Here is a 21,802-nt window from a genome sequence, read left to right as displayed (position 1 = left end):
GGATGTTGGACCCTCTCATCTCCAAATGTCCAGCTGCCGGCAACGGGTGAATTCACCTGGGAATTTTGGGGACAGCAGACGCCAACTGGTGAGTGTTAAAATTCCGCTACTAAGTTCTGGATATTCTTGGTTTGAGTGGGTTCAAGTCCTATATAAGAAGTGCATGAGGAGATGTGTGTGTGGCCTGATCGGTGTAAGGCACACAAACTTGGCATATAGCAATGGGGAACGTACCCAACATAGAGAGGGGGATGCCCTCAGCCAAGGTACTAGAAAATTGGGGAAAAACAGATGGCACTGCAAGACTATAAAGAAAACAAGCAACAGCATTGTGCCAGGTGGAATGGCTGATGGTGACTGGATTGGAGGGGTGGCCCCATGAAGGAACCTTTGACCAAAAGAAATTAACTTTACTCCAACATATTCTGGAAGATGAAAAACCTTATCAAATGGATTTTTGGTATGTATGGGACAATTGTGCATATGACTACCATGAAGAAGGTGGTTGGAGAAGTTCACAGAGAACCTGCGTTACGACTCCAGCTGCAGCAGTCGCAAGGGAGCCAACAGATATGCTTGAGGAATCTGCTGCATCCTGTGCACCCCCCTCTTCTAACCCATCTTTTGCTACTGCTTATGCTAATGTTCTTCCAAATCCAGCTGTGATGCAGCCTGTAGTGGGGACAGCTAACGCTCTTTCTCCAGTATTGCATGTATTTACTAATCAACCCTGGAATCCAGCAGATTTAGCTGTGTCGGGGCGTAAAATGCCTAGACTGAGGGAAGATGTGGATCGGTGTGCCCAATTATTTTCAAACATTTGTATGGGATATAATCCATCATGGGCGTATACTCAATTATTATTGAAGGAGTTATTTCAATCTGATGAAAGGGATAAAATAATTGAAAAGAATGCAGAATTGATGCAACAGGCTGGGAGAAACAGGAATCCTTGTCTGGCAAATGATCCAAATCGGGATTATAATAATGCAGGAGACAGAGCCAACTGTCAGAGAGTGATTTGGAATTTAGTGGAAGCTATTACAACTTGTGGAGAATTGGGAGTGAACTGGACGAAAGTACAGGAATGTAGGCAGAGGCTAGATGAACACCCTAGTGACTACTGGGGACAATTATGGCGGGCTTTATTAAAACATGGAGGAGTGACCATGCAGAACTTCAACAATGACCTAGCGGCAAGTGTATGTGTTGGTCAAGGCGCCCCAGGTATACGGAAATATTTTAAAGAACGTATGCCTGGGTAGCAAGGGAAGACATTACGAAAGATCATAAGTGTAATGGTGTTTATGTTCAACAGACAGGAGGCAAAATATAGAGCTGAACTCACAAAGGAAAAGAAACAGGAAAAGCAACAAGAAGCTAGTCTTTTAGCAGCAGCACTGGCACAGAGTTTACACCTAAGAGGGTGAGAGAGGGGATTTCCCCCTCCAAGAGAACAAAACGGGGGACAAGGTAGTCAGACCAGACGTTTGAAAGAGGAATGAGAAGGCTTAGAAATAACTGGGGGAAAGTGTCATTGCTGTGGGAAACTTGGTCATTGGCAAAGAGAATGCTCGCTTCATCCGAGGGCGCCTCGAAGGGAGCTGGACATGGGAGGTGTAAGACAGGAATCAAGAAGTAACCTGCAATGACTGGAGACAGGGGACTCAGAAGATTCTGTGGAAACTGGAGTCTACGGGATGTGGGAAGCTCAGCTGAATCATAAGGGACATATAATTGGGAAAACAGAAGGAAAGAAAGTTGAATTTTTAGTCGACACAGGAGCAATGCTATCACTTGTAAATTTTGTACCAAAGGTATCTGTATGACAGAATAACGTATTAATTCAAGGGGTAATGGGAAAAAGAGAACATGTTTTAAGTAAGTAAACCATTACTATTACCAATAGGAAATAAAGGGGTGTGGGGAGGATTTGTAATAGCAGAAGAGTCCCCAGCTTGTTTATTGGGAAGAGGTCTCCTCCAAACACATGTACAACGACATCTGTCACCCAGGGGTACTGATTTGATAATCGCGGGGGTATGCGTAATATCTGAAGTTCAGGATCCCGCCCTAGAGATACCAGAACCCCTGGAAGCGACGCCCAGGGAATTGTGGCGTCGGTGGGGAGCTGACGTCGGACCGCTGAGCTCAGCACAACCGATACACGTAAACACGAAGGGAGGCGCGCCCCCTGCTGTAGAGCAGTACGCTAGCCCCGGGGAGCGGAGGAAAGTTGGAAAACAAGTAGGAATCTTCAAAGTGTGCGAATCCCCACAGGATACCCCAATGTCACCAGTAAGAAAAAACCCAGCTTGGCTAAAGATGGGGATCCTGAGTGTCGATTTGTTCACGATTCGAGAGCAAATAACAAGCACGTTACTGTCCCACACCCCGTAGCGCCAGACTCCTCTACTGTGCTCTTCCAAATAGTGCACCGGGCTAAGCGTGGTACTGCGACTGATTTGACCATGGCTTTCTTCAGTATCGCCCTAGATGAAGAAAGCCAACCCTTGTTTGCTATCACTTGGAAGGGACAACAGTTGACATGGACTCACCTTCCATGGGGGTTTACTGGGTCTCCCACTGTATTTTCTCAGATCTTAAAAGAAGATTTAAAGGATATTGAGTTACCTGGCAGATCAGTTTTAGTGCAATACATAGAGGATTTACTAATAGCTAGTAGAAATTGTAATGGTTATTGAAAAGATACTATACATTTATGTACTGCCTTCAGTGACCAAGGGACATCATGCATCTCCATCCAAGCTCCAGTGGTGTCAAAAGGAAGTAAAAGATCTGGGATTCATTTTAAAGGAAGGACAGTGGGTAATAGATCCAGAAAGAGTAAAAGCTGTAATTGAAATTCCTTGGCCAGTTACAAAAAAACAGCTACAAGGGTTCTTAGGTGCGGTTGGGTTTTGCCAACCATGGATACAAGGATTTGGGTAACTAACCAAACCTCTGACAGAGGCAACAAAAAATGGAGAAACAGAACCCACTTCATGGGGGCCAGAATGGGAAAAAGCCTTTAGAGCTATAAAAGGGGCCTTGGCTTCGGCTCCAGCTTTAGGACTTCCAGGCTACACAAAACCTTTTGATCTGTATATACATGAATGAAAAGGGGTGGCTAGTGGAGTGTAAATGCAGAAATTAGGACCTCATCAAAGACCTGTGCCATATTAATCTGTTCAACTGGATCCAGTGGTGGCTGGAGCTCAAACATGCATTAGATCAGTGGCAGCTACAACAGTGGAAAAAAAGTCAATCCTTAGTATTAGGGCACCCAATTACGATCTGTGTGTCACATGAAGTTGAATTACTTCTCAAGCAATATGCGACACAAAGAAGCCTTGTCTCCCCTATGTGCACATAAATACCAACTAACTCTTTTAAATGTAGATAATATGACTCTAAAAAGGTGTAATACATTGAACCTGGCAACACTACTACCAAGACCTGGAGAAGTGGAAGAACATCACCAATGTGACATGCTAATCCAGACTATTAGTAAACCACAAGCAGATCTCACAGACCTCTCCTTACAAAACTCACATCTTGTTTTATTCACAGGTGGATCGTCCTACTATTTACATGGGCAATGAAAGACCGGCTAGGCAATTATAGACCAATGGCAGGTTGTAGACACCAGACCCCTCCATCAATGGTTAGTGCTCAAGGGGCAGAGTTGCATTAGCCCAAGCAGCTGGCCTGGGAAGCGGAAGGTGAGTAACCATCCACGCAGATTCAAGGTGTGCTTTTGGTGTATGCCATGCAGTAGGCATACTGTGGAAAGAAGGAGGATTTCTCACCTCCTCAGGAAAATCTGTGGCTAATGGAGCAGAAGTTTGGGACTTGCTGGACACAATTCAACTTCCCAGAGAGATTGCTGTGGTTCACTGTCCAGCCCAGGCAAAGGACGCTACCATAACCAGCAAAGGGAATGCCATCGGTGATGCAGTGGTGACAGCCATGGCTCATCAACCTGTGGTGAGGATTATGGCAGAGGATTGTGTAATTTCCATACCACTACTTGCCGGCCAGTCACCACCTCTGGAAACGCCTGCTCTCCAGACTCCACCGGCTGCGGGAAGGCAGGCCACCATCTCTCAGAAGATCGGGAAGGTCATGACATCTGGGACAAAAGTTCCCACAGCTGTAGGCGTATCTGCTAGAGCTCATTTCACAATCATAAAATCTTCCATTCTGTTTGGAAACTACATACCTGTTACAGCTGAAATGTTCTAAATCTCACTGCTCCTATCCGCTGACTGTCCAGCCTGACTGTCACCTTTGGTACATTACCAGGTTTGTCATTGCTTTTCCTCCCCAGAGATTATGGGATCTTGCCAAAGCACTCTTTCTCCTGCCAGTCATTTGGGTCTCTGTGTGGTTAGGAATTAAGGCAGGATTGAACTCAGTAGGCTGCATTTTTGTAACATTCCCTTGATAGACGACTGAAGGTGCACACTTGGTAGAGGTGGTCAGCAGCTGATTATCTCTCATGAGATTGGAAACATCACCCGCAAGAGAGATGCTGGTGACCATGAAACCACTGTGCAAACGACCACATGCATAACACTGCACAATTTGAACCTGGTGCCGGGTACTGAAGGGAAGCCAGGTGGACTGCAGAAGTCCAATAGAAAATCCATAGCTGGGCTCCAAAACATTAAGAAGCAGTCTCATGCTCTGCAATATGTGTGATGCCTGCTTTCCTCCTGTTCTGGCTCCTGTGGTAGAGATTTTCTACAGGGCACTGTCCCACACTGTCTCCCATGTGGATTTTACAGTGTTTGGTAAGATCTTAGCTCACCCACTGCTAGTCCTTCAAGCTGGTGCACCCACCAGCCTTCCTCACCTAACAGGTTGCTTTCACAAAACAGCTGTAGGAACTTAATCACCTTTCCAAGCTCTGCCCCTTCATCTGACTTAAGTAACAGACTCAGCAGATGAACACAGTTGCAGAAAGAGCATTTCCTCTGCTTACAAAACGGGACTAAGTACATGCATAGGTTTTTACCTGTCTTGCATCTTTTTTACTAGACAGCAGCTTTTCACTGCCTCAGTGTGAAACATGAAGAATTAGAAACCCACAGAGGGAGGTGAGTTTCATGCAATCAGGTATCTTCCAAAACAGCTACTGCAAGGATTGTTGTCAATGCAGAGGGTGTACAACACTCAAAGGCAGTGTATAAAGCAAATGACATAGAAGGAAATACCTTAAACTTTTCCTATGAACCCTACAAGGATCTAACTGGGAACAATTACAAAGAGTATCAATGAAAAAAAGAAATTTTTTTTTTTGAAACATTTTAATTAACACAAAATCCTTTCCCAGAAAAATTGTCTTTAAAGATTTCTTCCATCTATGGATTACTGTATCGTGGCATCAGGACATATGGTGCTGCTCTTGTGTCGCTATTACCTTTCTCTCCACTTGCCACGTCAGTTGTCTTTAATGTTGGGACAGCACTTCTTTCTCACTAAGGCATGCCTAATGCTTCCCTGGCATGTGAAGCCATCACTACCACTGTGTCATGTTTTCCCATAGTCTGAATTTACAAGTACTGAAACTGTGAGATATTTATGAGATCACATTTATGAGGGGCTTTACACTGGACTGTGAAGCTAGGGGCTTTACACTCTACTGTGAAGTAGAGATGGCCATATTTTCATGAATGGGTATGATTAGCAATCTTTTCTACTTCAAAGAGGTAACTTGTCATTAATGGTGTGATGAATGCCAACACAGTATCTGCCTTTTGATTTCACACCTTTAGGGTCACGTGGTCTCGTACAGTATGATCATTCCTGCAACTAAATTCAGAATTAGACACAAATTTAATTGTTTGCCCTCACATGGCTGGCCAGGGTCCACCCTCCAAATCCTGAGGGCTTCATATGTCTGAACTACTTTCCTCATGCAAGTTCTTACACATCTTAAGAACACTGTGCGTTCTGGTCCCTTATTTACTCCCTGAATTCTGCTTCCCGGCTTCTATCCTCATTGCCTTCCTCTCTTCCCTAGCCCTGTTCCTGCAGCCTTCCCCACTCCCGACCCTGTCACAGACCTCGCTGCCTCATGCCGACCGCAAACCACAGCTGCTCCCGCAGAGCAGCCCAGCCTCAACCGCATTGGGGATAAAACCAGCACTGGCCCCCAGCAGCACCTCTGCACACCGCAAAACCCTGGTCGCGGTCTCAAGGCTCCAGCAATTCCACGGGGACACCCATTTCGCGCGGGGATGAGGGCAGGGAACAGCAAGAGGCAGCCGGGCGCTACCCCGGGGCAGGGGCGCCATCTTGCGGGGAAGAGGCAGCGGCCCGGGGGCAAGGTGGGGGTCAGCACTCGGCTTCCCGCAGGCTACCGCTTTCGCCCATCCGCCCGCGGGAGCCGGCCGGGTCACAACGTCCCTCGGAACAGGGACGGGGTCGAGGACGTGAGGGGAACGGACGGAACTTCAACGGGACCGCCACCCCACCCCTCCCCCAGCTCGCCTCAGACGGCCCTCACGGCGCGGCGGAAGGCGACGGGCGGGGCTTTCGGCAAGCCAATCAGCGACCGGGTGGGGGTGGGGGTGCGCGCGCGCCGCCCGTGACGCCACATTGGCTATGGTGGCTGCACAGTGACACGTCTCCTTCCGCGGCGGCGCCCGGGAGGGGGCGGGGGAGCGCCCGTTCTCGCGGGATCCCGGAGCGTCTGGCTCGGCCCCGCGCGAGCCGGGACGGCGAGACCGGGCCGCCGGCGGAGACGCCAGCGGCAGGGGTAGGCGGTTCGACGCGGCGGTGAGCGGCCATGGCGGGGCAGCAGTTCCAGTACGACGACAGCGGCAACACGTTCTTCTACTTCCTCACCAGCTTCGTGGGGCTCATTGTCATCCCCGCCACCTACTACCTGTGGCCGCGGGACCAGCACGCCGGTGAGCGGCCCTGCCCCGGGCCTGGCCTGCGCCTCCGCCTGCCGCCGCCGGCGCCCGCACCTCCGCGCCGCGGCAGAGCGGGGCCGGGCCGTGCCTCCCGCCGGGCCGTGCCGGGCCCGGCCCGCACTGTCGCCGCTCCGCCCGGCCTGGGGCGCCCGGCCGACCCTGCGGAGCGCGACCCCGGGGGCTGCCGCTTCTGGAGGGCACCGGGCTGGCGGTGTAGTCGCTGTCAGCCATTTGGCGGTCCCGGGGGGCAGACGGCAAACGGGAGGGTCCGAGCCCGCCTCCCCGAAAGCGCGCTCGGCTCCGCGCCTCTGCTCCTGCAGAGTCATTGCTGCGCTGGGGTCTAATGCCTGGGTTTGGGTTTATTTTTCCCCCTTGTCTTCCCGGGGTGCTTCAGGGCGGATGACCTAAATTTTCATCGTGGGAGAGACATAAACTATTGAACGTTGTTCTGGAGTTGAGGCCAAAGAGGCGAAGTTACCAGGCTCTGCTTTTGTATGCCGTAAGGTCACAGCGAGCGTGAAAATGGGGCTTTCCTTTTTCCCATTGCAAGTCACAGTTAAGTGTCCTAAGTGCTAGGTTTCTGCTCTGCCTCTTGGGATGATGTTTTGTCGCCCGAACAATGTTACAAAGTTTCTCTGAATACTTCTGCATTTCATTTCCATAGTCATTTCCCTCTTTGTCTTTCCTGCATCCCCCTATTCTTGGAGGGAGCAGGCGTTTTGGTATATAGGCTGCCAGGAACACATTTTTAACTGCAGTTTTGAGATGAAAAAGGCTGTAGAAATTGTCTTTAAAGGCAGGATAATAAATGCTCAGTAGAACGGGGATGCTTGATGCTGATTCCTATCGCTGGAACAACTGACCTTTTAAGAACACTTGTGCTTTGCAATCTGAGAAAAATCCCTTTCGTTCACTGCATCTTTTTATGTTCAACATCTGGTGGGTATTTAGTGGTTTTGTATGCCGTTTTAAATGGCTTGCGTGGTTCTGTTTAACTTAGTTTTATATACAAAAGAAATAATCAACGATGAAATCTTACTCCTACATCTCCTAGTAGGAAGTAAGTAGAAAAAAAAAGATAGAACAAATGCTGTTTTGGTGCTAAATCATAGCTGTTAACAATCTTGGTTGCTGACAAACATGTCTGGGGCTTCTGACTAGAGATCCTCTTTGGAGGATTGATCTCTGCCCTCCAGGTACTACCTGTTGTATGGCTGAGGAGTGTTCTTTCTGTTTGGAAAGAAAGGTTTCTCCGCTTTGTCTTGCGGAGTGCTGACTGTTGCAAGAGCAAGAGCGAGAGGCATTACTGTTGTTGTGAAGACATTTTGTAATCTTTGGATTGTTTTTAAGGAATGAGGGATCAGAGAGAAAAGATAACTCTGTAACCTTTCTCCAAAACTCAAGGTTTTTTTGTTCTGGTGAAGGGTGGGAGGCAGAGAAAATTATTCTTTCTCTTGAATAATGTTTTACTTCCTCAGTGGTTTTTAGCAGATGCTTCTTGGGAAAACTGATGTGACTGGGTTGAGAAGTTGCGCAGAATACCGTGACTGGCAGTGACACTCGCTGCTTTTGACTTCACAGTTTCAAGGGGCTGACAGCAGCAGCAAAAGCCATAAGAATGCTGTCAAATTTGGAAGCACTTTAGTAGCTTTACAGAATGACAGAAAAATAAAAAAGTGAATTTGGAACATGGCTACATGGCTGTATGGATCATACTCAATTTCCAAGTAGGCCTGCCATTAAACATGACTCATTTCTTTCCCTCTAGCCAGTGTTGTGTGTGTGGAGGGCCTGCTGTATATCGTTCTGCAATTAGTACTGGTTTCAAACCATACTTTCCAAAACACAAGGTAAATTTTATTATGCTGTTGGTACAGAAATGAATCAACTAAGTGAAAGTCACCAGGCATGGCAGTGAACGGAAATGAAAAAATTATTTCTGCTTCATAATTGTCTTAATGGATTTTAAGATGTGAGTATAGTCCAATTTTTAGCATATGGTTTAATAGCGTGCCTACAGTCTCCTGCTGAGTTCTGTTCTGCAGACTCGTTTTGAATAAAGAGTTGAGGTGGTGTGCCGGTCACGTTCAGGACTACTGGGGGTCTCCCAGGATTCATTGTGGTGTTCTAGTTGTTCAAGCGTATGGCTGCTCTTGTGCAACTCTTAGGAGCAAAATCCTCTAAATAGTCTTCACACAACTTCGTGTGTATTCAACTGTACCTGTTCCAGCATTTGAACAAGATTTCAGGAATAAATTAAAACCTTGTGATGATGCAAAGCACCAATTGTTTAGCTATGACTTCTTGTTTTCAGAATAGTTCGCTAAAAAAACCTCGAACCAAAACACATACATAGTTTTGGAAGCTAAGAGAAGACCTGTGTCTTCAGGAGATAAATTTTCCAGCACTGCCAGCTTCTGCTTCCTGTAATGAGCAGGAATATCTATACGTTGATAAGAGATGTTTATTTTGAGACTAAATTAGATCAGGTTTTCCAACCAGTGAGGCACAGTACAGGGCCAAACTGAATAAGCTCTGCCAGGACCTCTGTTCTCTCTGTGTAGGACCAACTAACATTTTTGTTCTGGAATTGTGTTTTGTCCTACCTGTGTTATAGTCCAGTCTAGAGATGTGTTTGTGGCCCCGGGCAGAGTTGGTGAGGTCCAGAAGGACTAGCTGTCTGTTTCAGCCTGCCAGGTCTGAGAAGACGGGATCAGAGGGAACTTTTGTGAAGCAAATCACAAGTCTGTCCTCCTCACTTCAGGAACCATTTACAATGAGAACCAGAGCATCCAAAAGACCCAGAGCAGACTCCTTTTTTGGTACAGACTAGGTTGGAAGATGTGCTTCAGCCACATTGGTTTGTGAGAGAGGACTAGAGGTACTCTGAAGCAAGACAGAAATGCTTGTAGCATGGACGTTGAGCCTTCAGTGCCTGCTGCTTGCATCTACAAACGCGCTGCTATAGATTGTTGGTACTTGACACAGTGGAGCGTGCCGGCAGAGCGAGAGGAATGAGGGCAAAGCATTTCACAGCTCTCTTCAAGTGAGATTTAGCACCAAAAATCTGGAAATTGCTGATGGTCCATAGGACTTGTAGGATTTGGTCTGTGCTGTTGTTTTGTAGTAAATGTCCATAATGTAAATTAAAGAAAAAAAAATACAAAACCAGTGTGTGTTTTTGCCATGGTGAAGATTGGAATGTAATACTATATCTGTATTGCTTTGCTACTTTGAGAAAACTCACTATGTGTTACATAATGTCAAATTTTTAGCAGAACAGGTTTTTTTGCCAAGCCATTCAGATTTTGCTCTTAGTTCTTTTTAAAATAAACTTTTGAAAGACCTTTTCAATACTACTGTCTTGAAGAACAGCATGATTTATCTTTTTGTCTCTCTCAAGTCCGGAGTAGAATTTGAGCTGCTTTTATTTACTGGATGTCTAAACCTGCTTTCTCCAGGCATTCTGAGAGAGTCCATATGAAGTGTTGCGACAACCTGCAGCAGGGATTAATATTTATATTTGGGAGGGCCTTGCTGTGATGTGGTGGTCACCTTGTGAACTGTCCTATAATTTCATTACCTCAGCTTTGATAAACCAAACAAACCAGTAATTGACTTTGTAAAACAGATTTGTCAATGACTTTATTTCCTCAGAGTTTGTTGTAGAGCTAATAAGGGTTTTATAAAAGGTTAATTATTCAGCTTTGTGTCTTGGGCTGCAGTTTCGTAACTGCTTCAAGGTAGCAATGCTCTAACAGAGCAAGTATTGTATTTCTCCCCCTCCCTTATGCCAAATGGAGCACCTGAGCAGTGTGAGGGACTGGAAGAAATTAATTTGAGATAAAACTAATTTTTGGCACTTTTTTCATGTGTACCTTTTAATGTGTATTAGTTTCTGGGTAGGATTCACTTTGTGGATATCTGGGATGGTGCAGGATGTGACTGTGAGCTGCGAGGGGAGGAGGCTGATTCTTTGGCTGGAGGTGATGCTGAAACTGCCATGTTGTTTATCCTTGACATGTATCTTTAAAACATATGTTTGTGTTTTATTTAAAAAAAAAAACCTCACACTTCATACTCTTTGTGGATTACATGTGTTTTGGGTAAATATTGGTGTAACTTACATAATTATTGTGAGGAAAAATATTGCAAGGACTGTTCTTGATTTGGAACAAAAATATAGTGGCAAAAAAATTACTCTGGTGCAGATTAATTTCTTAACTAAAAAGTATTTTCTGAAATGAGAATTTTTAAGTTGTTTTTGAAAAAGTTAATTGTGAGAGTTAAAGAAAAGATGGTTTTCCTCAGCACTTGGGGATGGATAAGTGCCCATCAAAGTATCTTTGTGTTGTTGGACTTGATTTGAACCAGTTTCACTGTAGGCTTGTATGCATGAAACATCAGTGTCTAGAAGGGAAATGGACAGCAGGAGATGAATTAATTCAGTTGGATAATGCACCAGTTGCACAATACTGATGTGTTTGCTGAACTTTGTACTTTTAGACTTATACTTGTGCTGCTGAATTGAGACACGTAATTATAAAGCTGTGCTGAAACAGGTGGTCATAGATTGTGATGTGCTTCATAGCTAAGTACGTGTATCTGTGAAAGCTTGTAATTTCATCCAATTTTTGAGTTGATTTAGGTCTACATAAAATAAATTATCCTGTTTTAGGGCACTACGTATTCATAATGTGTTACAAAGCTGGAAAGAATAAAAGTCTCTACCCTGAGTCTTAGAGTAACTTAAACAAAACAAAATATTGAAAACAGTTCAAAACCCTAAAGAATAATCGCTGCGAATGCAGGCATAATGTTAATGAAAGTTTTCTCTTGCAGTCTCTTCTCTGAGAGAAAAGAGGCTGTAGGAGCTATTCTGCTTGGAACACAGATCTTCCTCCTTGAAGTGTAAGAACAACAAAATCTACTGTAGGAATGGAAAAAAAATTAGCTGCTGCATTTTTGTATCGAGGAAAAAATATTAATATGAAATGGGTAGAAGTTGTTCAGTTTACTTCTGTTGTGATAGAAAATCATATAAAGTATGTAGGTGTTTTTATGTCGATCGCTACCACCCCCAGAGTATATGTTGTCCTGTTGTTCACTAAGCTTTTTCCCTTGCACCCTACCCTCTCAAATGTTTCTGCTTCTGACATGTAGCTAAAGTTTTCCTGAAAAACACTGGGCTAGTACAAAGAAAAGCTTTAAAAAATCTGGTTAAAGGAGGCTATTCCCTGCTAATCTTTGAGGATGCTGTGCCTCTAGGAAGTAGTGTAGGCAGTTTGAGAATCCCCATTCTAGTCCAGCCCTTTTGCATTGGGGCCGGGCAAAGTACAGAAATACTTAAAAAATATAGCTTACTAGGTGATTGTTAAGGCAGAATGGAATATAATGGTGATACTTAATACTATTTTGTTAATTTTTTACTCTATTGCTGTTTTGAAGCAGTAGGGGTTTTTGCATACTACTGTAGATAGGTAGTACTTGGCAGCCACATTCAAAACCTTGAATAGAAGTCCTAAGAAAGTCCTTCTGTAAAGATTTACTGTATTAGGAACCACACTTCTCTGTGTATCTGCCCACTATACTGGATGTCCCTATGCAGTAGAGTAAATGTGAAGGTTTCTTTGTAACTTTTTTTGTGCATTTTTCATCTGTAGATCTCGAGGCTGTCTTCAGAGATCTGTATGAATCCCCTCCTTTAAGACAGAAGTAGAAGAACTGAGGTTATAAGTTTAAAGTTTACTTGGCCCTTTAAGGACAAACAGTGAGTCTGCAACTGGACATGACTCAAACCAACGTAGCGAACATGGGCAGCATTTCTTCTGTTTTATTTGTAATGAAGTAGTGAACACTTGCACCTCATAGCAGCTGGGGTAGAGGAAGAGCGTCTTGGGATTACCTAATACTGCTGCTCCCACTCCAGGGCTAAATTCTGTGCGGCTTCTAATCCTCTGGTGAGATAAGATTGGTTGGAGTGGGTTAACTGTGACCCCGTCCTTTCTCACAGCTCAGTGAAATCTCTTTAACCATGCCTCAGAAGTATTTCGCAGCATTTTGGTATTTGGTAGTACAGGATGGAAGTACAGGATGCTGGTAGAGGACAGGATAAAAACAGAGGATGCCATACTTGTTGCTAATGCTTATGTGGTGGATGAGCATGGGTGTGAAAACTTGATATCTGTGAATATAAGCATTTCATGCCCATAAGTGCGTGTGCTTATCCTTTCCTGTTAATATAACCTTTGAGCATTGTGTCAGGAAGTGGGAGGAGAGTCAGTAAAACTCAGTTATGCATTTAAAAACTGTTATTACATATAAATTGAATTTTTGGAGGTATTGAGAGATTGAGTGTACTATGGTAAACTTAAACCATTTCAAATCCAGAAAAATACAGCTTATTAGGTGAACATTAAAAGGAGGGAGAACAGAATATAGTGGTGATACTTAATAGAATGGATTAACTATTTTGTTAAATTTTTTTTTTACGATATTGCTATTTTGATGCAGTAGGGTTTTTTTTTTCAGAAACATTTGAAGAAAGGGCAAACATCATGAGATGTCATTAGCAATGCCTAGCAATTATCTCTAAAAATACTTTTCAAAACAAAGTTTTTAGACAGAGTTATCTAAACTCCTCTGTTATTTGGATAAAAGGCATGTCTTTTGATTTTTTTTTAAGTATTGTAATCTTATTATAAGCATCGTAGCCTCCTAGCAGTAAAGTAAAATTAATAACCCTGTATTAGAGATTAGTTGAGTAGTTTCAAGATTGTCCAGAACACTTAACTCTGAAATGCTTTTTGTTGCAAGATAAAGATCAAGCTATTACAAGAACTTTATCTCTCATTACATGTACATGAAAATAAAGCTGTTTCTATTTTTTTTACATTCAACCTTTGTTATAGAAGCTTATGAAAATAGCATTGTGAAAGTTTTACTATATGCCTTGTTCATTTTCTACTTGCTGCAGTGATATCTTGACTGCTCATGTAGATGACACTGAACTACAGGATGTACAGGCTAAGTATTAGAGAAGTCAAGTTAGTGGTATTTAACCTGCTATATTCAAGGGTAAAGTGTCATGTTCAGTTATGGTTTCATGAGCAGCTAAACCATTTCTGCAGTAGGAGCGGGAACTTGAGAGAGGAGCAAGGTAAATGGTAATGAGTGGTCTCAACCGCAATTCCAAAGTGAGGATTTGGGTTTTGCTTCATGCCTGTGAAGAAGGGTGCAGATCTGCAGCAATTAGAACAAGTCTAGACTGGGGCTGCTGTGTCCTTTGGTTGTGTGGTGCTGCCTTCTCCCACTGCGGGAGTTGGAGGCCTTTCCCTCAGTTGTTAGCCAGGACCCAAGACACATGGGCCTCCATTGCATGGTGAGAGAGGTTGTGCTGGCTGGACCATATCAGGAGTGGGGAGAAGCCCAAAATAGATACTTCATTTCCTTCCTTAGGAAAAAGATTTGTGTCTGCACCAGTTTTTAAAGAAGTGTACAATTTAGAAGATTGAAGAGGTGTTTCCAGATTTTCACTTAGTATTTCCCTTGTACAGAAAATTACTTACGAGCGTTCTAAATATAATATCTGTTTGAAGTGACGCATTTTAGATTCAAAAGATGCTTGGTTTATCTTGCTTGGCTGGTTGAACTATTTCAAAATGAGATATTTGCTAGCATTGTGACTTCTACAATGGCTCACCAATGAAGTTTCAAATAGTGTCAGGTTGGTTTTTTTGTGTGGGCTGTGTTTTTGTTTTTAAGAAATAAAAGAGTGGATATACTAGGTCAGGTCAGATGTCGTCTTTACATGGTATTACAAAACTGTATGCTTTAAAGAGAGAATAACAGGACAAGCGTAAATGATGCTTCCTTTGCATATTCTCCCAGTTTCCAGTGGTTTCTGACTTTCTTTTAGCAGACCATCTATGGCAAGGAGCTCACCAGCTCTGCTGTCCACACAGCAAATAATCACCTTTGTTTTGCATCTGCTTTTGATTTTTATTTGATGATCCTTATTTGCTCTACTGGAAGAGGTAGTAAACATTCAATCCTGTCTGTTCTAGCTGTCACTTAGTTGTTTTTTTGTTTGTTTGTTTTCAGCTTTCCATTGCCTCTCCTTGCACTCCTGTCTCTCCCAACCAAAAGATTTGTAGCTTATATTTTGGACATAAATCTTCTCATATGTTCAAGGGCCCTTGTTCACCTTAATTGAATATTTTCTAGTTGCCCCTCTTTGAGAGGTGGGGACTGGGACACTGCATCATACTCAAGGCTGTACATACCTTAAGCTTACATGGTAGAATAATGTTCACTTCCTTTCCTCACAGGAATGCTCTAAACATTTGCTTTGCTTTTTATCACTAATAAACATTCATCTGAGGTTTTCATAGAACATTTTTTTCACAACATCAAGTTCATGTTCCCGAGAGATGTAATGGTCAGCCCCAAGCTCATCCTTATATGTATATAAAATTAGGATAGTCTCCATTGCTCATTACATTCTCATACCCTGAATTCCATGTGCCAGTCTGTAGTCTGCTTGCTTCATCTTTGCAATTCTCCTGGATACCCTTGCCCTTGTTACTCAGAAAAAGTTAATATTGTCCAGAAGCTTTATTTTACTGCTCGCCCCTTTACCCAGGTACTTGTTAGTGGAATGTGAGTGTTGTAGTTCCAACACAGATTCCTGCAGAACTCCTGGCAATTTTCTTCTGCTGTGAGAATTGGCCATTCACTCAGTCTTCTAGTCACATATTTATTTTTGCGATAGTTAGATGGTTGTCCTGAAAGACTATTAAGGGGAACCTTTCAAAAGCCTTTTGGAAACCACAGAGTGCATCAGTAGGATCTCCTCCTGCATACGTTTGCTTCCTTTAGAGCACTCAAGTTTGTAAAGCTCACTTTCCCTTTACAAAAGCCGCACTGATGACAAAAGGATGTATGGTACTATGCCTGTGTCCACTAACTCTTTTATTACAGTTTCTTCAAGGTGTGCATCAGAACAATACTGATTACAGGTGTTTTTAGTGATTAGTGGTATGCTAAGTGTCTTTTGTCTACATTTGTTTTGGATTGAATGTGTTGTGGTTTCCTCCCCACACCACATTCATAAAATAATGCTAATAATTAAGAATGTGTAAGTCTTTGAGGCCAATGTTGTTGTTGATTTAACCTAAAATTATTACCTTTGACCTGTGTGGGTGTCATTAAAATGGCCAGTTTTCTGATTCTTCTTGGACTTTTATTATAAAGTTTTGCTGATGCAACTGTAGGTCCATCCCTATTATAAACTTGATAATTTAGGTGCTGTTGCTTTGAAGTTGGTATATAGTTAGTCCCACTAACAGTTCTGTCAGCAGAATGAGACAGTAAACTTATAGGAAGGAGAAGGTTTGGAAATGGCTTGATTAGGAGTAATGTAATGTGGAACTGTACACCGAGACCAGTGAGGCTGGCTGAACAGAAAGTGAAAGTAAACTGAAAAGAAGTTAACTTTCAAGGTGTTGAATCACCTTATGTTGCAATTTGTTAAAGTCATTAGTAAGAAATGTTATCTTTTGGTCATTGAATATGTGTGGAACAGTATGTGAATGAAAAGTTAGGTTATATTTTGTTCCTTTTACACTTAATCTAGTCATTGCAAAACATGCCTTAGAAAAGAAGCTGCCTTGGTGTTGAGGTCTTTCACAGGACTTTCTGTAGTTTATGAATTGCTTGGAGTTTTAATAGTTAACAACAACAACATGCTACTCAAAACACTTGTTTTTTTAATTTCTTCTATGAATATTTACTAGACAGAAAAAATATCTTTGAAAACAAATAGGGTCAGATTATTGAGCTATGAATGTTTTAGTGAAGAGGCGAACTTTATAGATAAACTCAGGGTAATGGAGACAATTCTCAGAATAAGAGACAAGAAAATTGGAAAGGATCTATTTGGATTACGTTAATTTTTCACTGATATGATCAGTTCAAAGTCTTTCACCAGCATTTTGTGTAACTTTTCTCCTGAAACATGCTTTCCAGTTTAAAAAACAAAGATCTTAACTGAAACACTAGTGGTCATTTGAAGGCTTTTGGATTTAAGCAACTGCATATTAGAAAGCTTTTAAAATCAATTTAATTTGCTTCATGCCTCATAACTCGGGGCTTTATACTAGAATTCAATCCTATTGTTATAAGGTTTTTCAATTATTTAGCACTTCAAAGGAGTTGTTGACTTTGAGTTTGAATCTTGCCTCTTAGTTGCTGGGGATGGCTTACTGGTTTAAAACATCATTGTTGGTGTTTGTCGGTGTTGTCTTTTGAAAGCAAGTGCAGCATTTTTTCCTAATCCTGTGATTTTTTTTTTTTTTTTAAATTATTCCTGGATACCATACTATATCCATGTGGGGAGCCTATTTTATAAAAAGTATCAAGGAAAATGCCAATAGAGGTAAGCTAAAATGGCCTAGTAAGGCAGCAGGGTAGCGTTTTCATACTTGTATTCATCACCTGTTATGTGAAAAATAGTTCTGTGATTAAAAAAGCAAATTTGTTCAGAGTGCCCCTGTTCAAGACCTTAGTAAATAAATTGTCTGTAACAGTGCTTAATTTCTGTGATTACTGAAGTAGGAAAAACTCCCAAGACTTCATCCTTTGCATATGTATGTGTATACGTAGTGTATATATGCACATATATGTAGCTGTTGAAAGAAAACAGGAACCTTTTTAGTGCACAGTTTAGAGGACTAAAACTGTAGAACTCTGAATTAAAACCAGCAAAATCAGAAACTCAAGAGCAGTGTTTCTGCTGAGCCTTGTTACCCTCAGTTTTAATGGAATGAGTTTAATGCCTAGAGCCATGGTATCCTTGGGTCATAATTTTTACTCAAGACTTGCATGCTATGTGTATTACTTGCATCTCTCGGTGTATTCCACAGGTACAAATTTCCAAGGCAGGGGTAGAGAGGGGATGACGTGCTGCAAATAAGTTTTGTGGAAGTCTGTCTTTTAAGCGTGCTTGGTGTTTCTTAGGCCCTAACTCTGTCACTCTGTGTTCCTTGCTGAAAGAAGTCCTTTTCTTTCAAAACCATGCAGCGTTTCCCTTTGGGTGAATTGTCTGCATCTGGTGTGTAGGATGTTTCATATGCATCTCCTCATATTTCTTTTTCTGATTTCTTTTTCTGAGTCCACTGGAGCTGTATTTTAGACTTGCTGCCTTTGCTTTTCTTACTAGTCTGAAGGCAGAAAGGATGCAGGAGGCTAGGACATACTTCTTCCCTACTCTTTGAGGTAGAATGATGGAAAACCTGTGGCTTCCATTTATTCTCAGTAATAGGGTTTTTCCTTGTTAGTTTTTGGCTGTCCTAAAAATTGACTGTATAATTTTTTAAACTCACATGCTTTAGATACAAAGTAAGACTATTGGCATTACTACCCATGGTATTTTTTTCCTAAAACTGACCTGGTTTTGGCATCTGAAATGAGATTCTGGTCATTAAAACTTTTCTCTACAATTCCAGATGTATCTCCTCCCTCTGTTCCAGAGTTGCCCCTCTCCAATAAGTATGTAATGCTGTCTCTTTCTTCAAGAAGACATGAAAAATGAAAAAGCATGTCCCTTAGTTTTTTTTTTTTGGAGCACTTGTTGGATCCCCTAGGAACTGAGACAAAAAGCTTTGGTCTTGGTTGGCATCATTTATCAAGCATTCCTAGGGATAAAATGGATCCCCCTGTATCTTCAGAAACAAAAAGAACTTTTCAAGTACTTTCAATAGTAGAACAGTGAAGACTGCTTCTGCTTCATTGTCAGATAGGAGTAGGGCAGAAATTATTTCTGAAGTGACAGCTAGGTTAGGTTATCCGACACATGTTACTAAAAATGAAGCAAAACTCTTGCAGTGCTGCTGTATTTGTACTGCTTCATGGTGTTCACCTGAAAATGACTTGGATTCCAGATCTTTCATTTCATGACTTGGCACAGCTCAGTTATCTGGTGCTCTTGTCATTGCCCACTGAAGTGGTTCATTCTTTCTGTGGTACTTTTCTTACCCTATTTCATGCCAACATGCATGTCAGATTCTTCTGGCAATAGAAGCACTTGTGTTCCCGAGCTGCCTGGCAGCACCGATGTTGCCAGCGTCCTTTGTCTTCCCCATGACTAGTGAAGCAGACATGCTTCTGTCAGCACATCAGCAGTACTACCAAGGTGGCGACTGGAGTGTGGTAAAACAATATGCTGTTGCTGCGTTTTATAAAGGCCTCGGTTTTTGAAGACAATATTTGTATGAGAAGCCAAAGGCTTTGCGTTCTTATGATGGAGGGGCGGGGGAGAAGTGCAGGAAGGCAGTGTGTGTGCCAGTAAGTAAGGTATGGGTGAACATCAAAACTAAACTTAAGTCAGGCATGGTTGAGGTGTAGGCCACAGGTTGTATGTAACCTATGGAAACAGTGAACCCAACCTGTGATCAGCTTCCTTCCGTGTTTGTTTGCCTTGTGTTCCTCACCCATTCTGTGACGGATAAATGAACAGATGTTGAGATGTTGAGATAGACAATGAGAAAGATTTTTTTTTTTTTTTTTTTTACCCTGTGGGGATGATCAAACACTAAAGAAGTTGCTCAGAGACACTGTGGGGTCTCTGTCCTTGAAGATACTCAAAGATCTAGAGTCAGAGCAACCTGCTGCTTTGACCCTTCTCTGAGCAGCAGGGTTGTATTAGATGATCTCCCGAGGTCTTTCCAACCTCAGATGTTCAGCTGTTCTGTGATATCCAAGAACTGTGTGGTTGGGGTTAGCCACTCAGAAAAAGCAGACACCTCTGGCTTATTCATCCTAAAATTGCTGTCTCTGTATACCTGGATATTCAAGAGGCATATATAAGTTCTGGCAAAGAGGAGTCAGTTGTTTACTTAAGCATTCTCTACTGATAACCATATCGTTGCCTGGAATACAAAGGGAGAAAACCTTCAGTTGCCAAATAAGAGAAATAAAGATCAAAGACTGTCTCTTCCCCCCCCCTCCTTTTTTAATAATTGGTTTGAGCTTCTCATTCAGATGTTGCATACCTTTTTGGATTCAACATGAACTTGACTAAATCTCAAATTTACAAATCAGTGATCTTTAGTCATTCTGTAGTTAAGGTATGTAGCCAGATGGACAGCGACCTTTAAGGAATTCTAAAATACTTGTTATTTTTTTTTTTCCAAAAGTAGTAAGCAGATTAATGTACAAATGAACTTTTTTTCATTTAGTTATTAATAGCTGCGGCAGGTGGTTGAGTTTATTTTCATTTGTCTAAAAGCTTTAAACAATGTTGGGTCAGTTGATTAAAATACCTGTTAGTATCACTGGAGGACATGACTAGCCCTTTCCGAATAACTGGAAGGGATGGCACTCAGGTTTCCTTTTGTACTAGTAGTTGTGTTATTTCTTGAGAACTTAGAGTGTATTAAGATGTAGTTTTGGCTGGATATTCGCATACATTACAATAGGCACCTCGTGCTATAATAGGCACACTCGTACTATTAAGTAAGAGAGTTGTATTGATGAAAGGTTGTTTGTCAGTCTCAGGAACTTTGGATGCATTCAGACAATTTTGGGGGAAATGGAGGAAGCATGGGATGCTTCCCCAGTTTATTTCCAGAAATGAACTGGCCCTCTACATCCTCATCTGATAGGGGTGCTTTAGCAAAAGCTTTGCTTTTAGGATAGCTTTGACAATATCTTGATGCATGGATTATTGTTAGCGAGATTAATTCAAAAGCCCAAGGATGCTTTACACCTTTGCTTTTCAAGGCTGTTTAATACCTGTTTTAAAAACCATAGGAGAGATTCACTACTGTTAAGGGTTTTACCCGTCAAATCAGAAGTTCTTTTGACTTAAGAGGAAAAGCATTCCCTCCCCTTGTCTCCCTGTAATCCCATATCAAAGGATGGTGTCTGAAGTGCTCTTATGCTTTAATGGGGAGCCACGATCTGGAGCAAGCAGTCTGCTTCTCAGACTCTGAATCTATTTCCCTGACAAAGCGAGGATTCCAGAGCTAAAATCCAAAGAAGGTACAACTGCTGTTTTACTGCAAAGCTTTACCCTGAGCAGCATGTAATGTATTTACTCCTGCGTGCTCGGGGTCTGCAGGATATTGCAGGGGCAGGGTGCCAGTTCTGTGGCACTGCAAATCCACTTGTGTGAAAATAAGCTCCTTGGGTGAGAAAGGCAAATCAAAAAAGGACCTGATCTATCCACAGCTTGCTCATTAGGAATACATTGCTGCTTTTGTTAGGCACAGTAATTATCTGGTATTCTGGCTCTTGCTAGCCTTTTTTCTCCAGTCCTGTCCCGCCCCTTGTCGTGTCGGTTCCACACACCCCCCATACCCCCCCCCCCCGCTGTCTTCCTAACAAGATATGTATTTTCTTTGCAATGCATACTTTGTCTGTAAATAAACTGGAAGTCTGGTTTTCTTGGATACAGTGGGAATATTGCTTTCTTACTCAGGGTGATGTTTTGCCTAAGCTGGGAGTAATGCTGTCTGTACTCCTTTCTATGAAGTAGCTGCCTGTTTTTGAATTCCACAAGTTAATGTGTGTTAATGATGACATGTGACAGAGGAAGTGCCTCAGGATAGCTCTGAATAATTTGAATAGTCTGGATTTTAGCCTCAATTTGGGAAGGATTTGATTCTCTCATGTTCTGGACAGAAACCTATAAACAATCATTCATCTTTTTAGCGCCCAGTTTCCCTTTTGGGGTTGCTAATCAAATAAGACCATTGCCATCCCAAGATCAGAGAGATATTAATGAGGTGCATTTGCTTTGATATGGTTTAATCAACTGTAATTAGATTTGATCCAGAGTTGTTCAGATGCGTTGATCCAGATGTTCAGAA

General features: G+C 42.5%; 1 protein-coding gene across 1 annotated transcript in view; it reads left to right on the top strand.

Moving 5' to 3' along the window:
- The first annotated feature begins 6,387 nt into the window (after positions 1–6,387).
- Positions 6,388–21,802, top strand: part of SEC63 (SEC63 homolog, protein translocation regulator) — a 64,130-nt gene continuing 48,715 nt past the window's right edge. Inside the window, exon 1 of the mRNA XM_081997878.1 lies at positions 6,388–6,923. Coding sequence (XP_081854004.1) covers positions 6,800–6,923 — 124 coding nt within the window. The 5' untranslated portion in view covers positions 6,388–6,799. The remainder of the gene's footprint in view (positions 6,924–21,802) is intronic.

Source organism: Phaethon aethereus, assembly GCF_964289735.1.
Source record: "Phaethon aethereus genome assembly, chromosome: 3".
Lineage (NCBI taxonomy): Eukaryota > Metazoa > Chordata > Aves > Phaethontiformes > Phaethontidae > Phaethon > Phaethon aethereus.
This window is presented reverse-complemented; position numbering and strand designations above follow the sequence as displayed.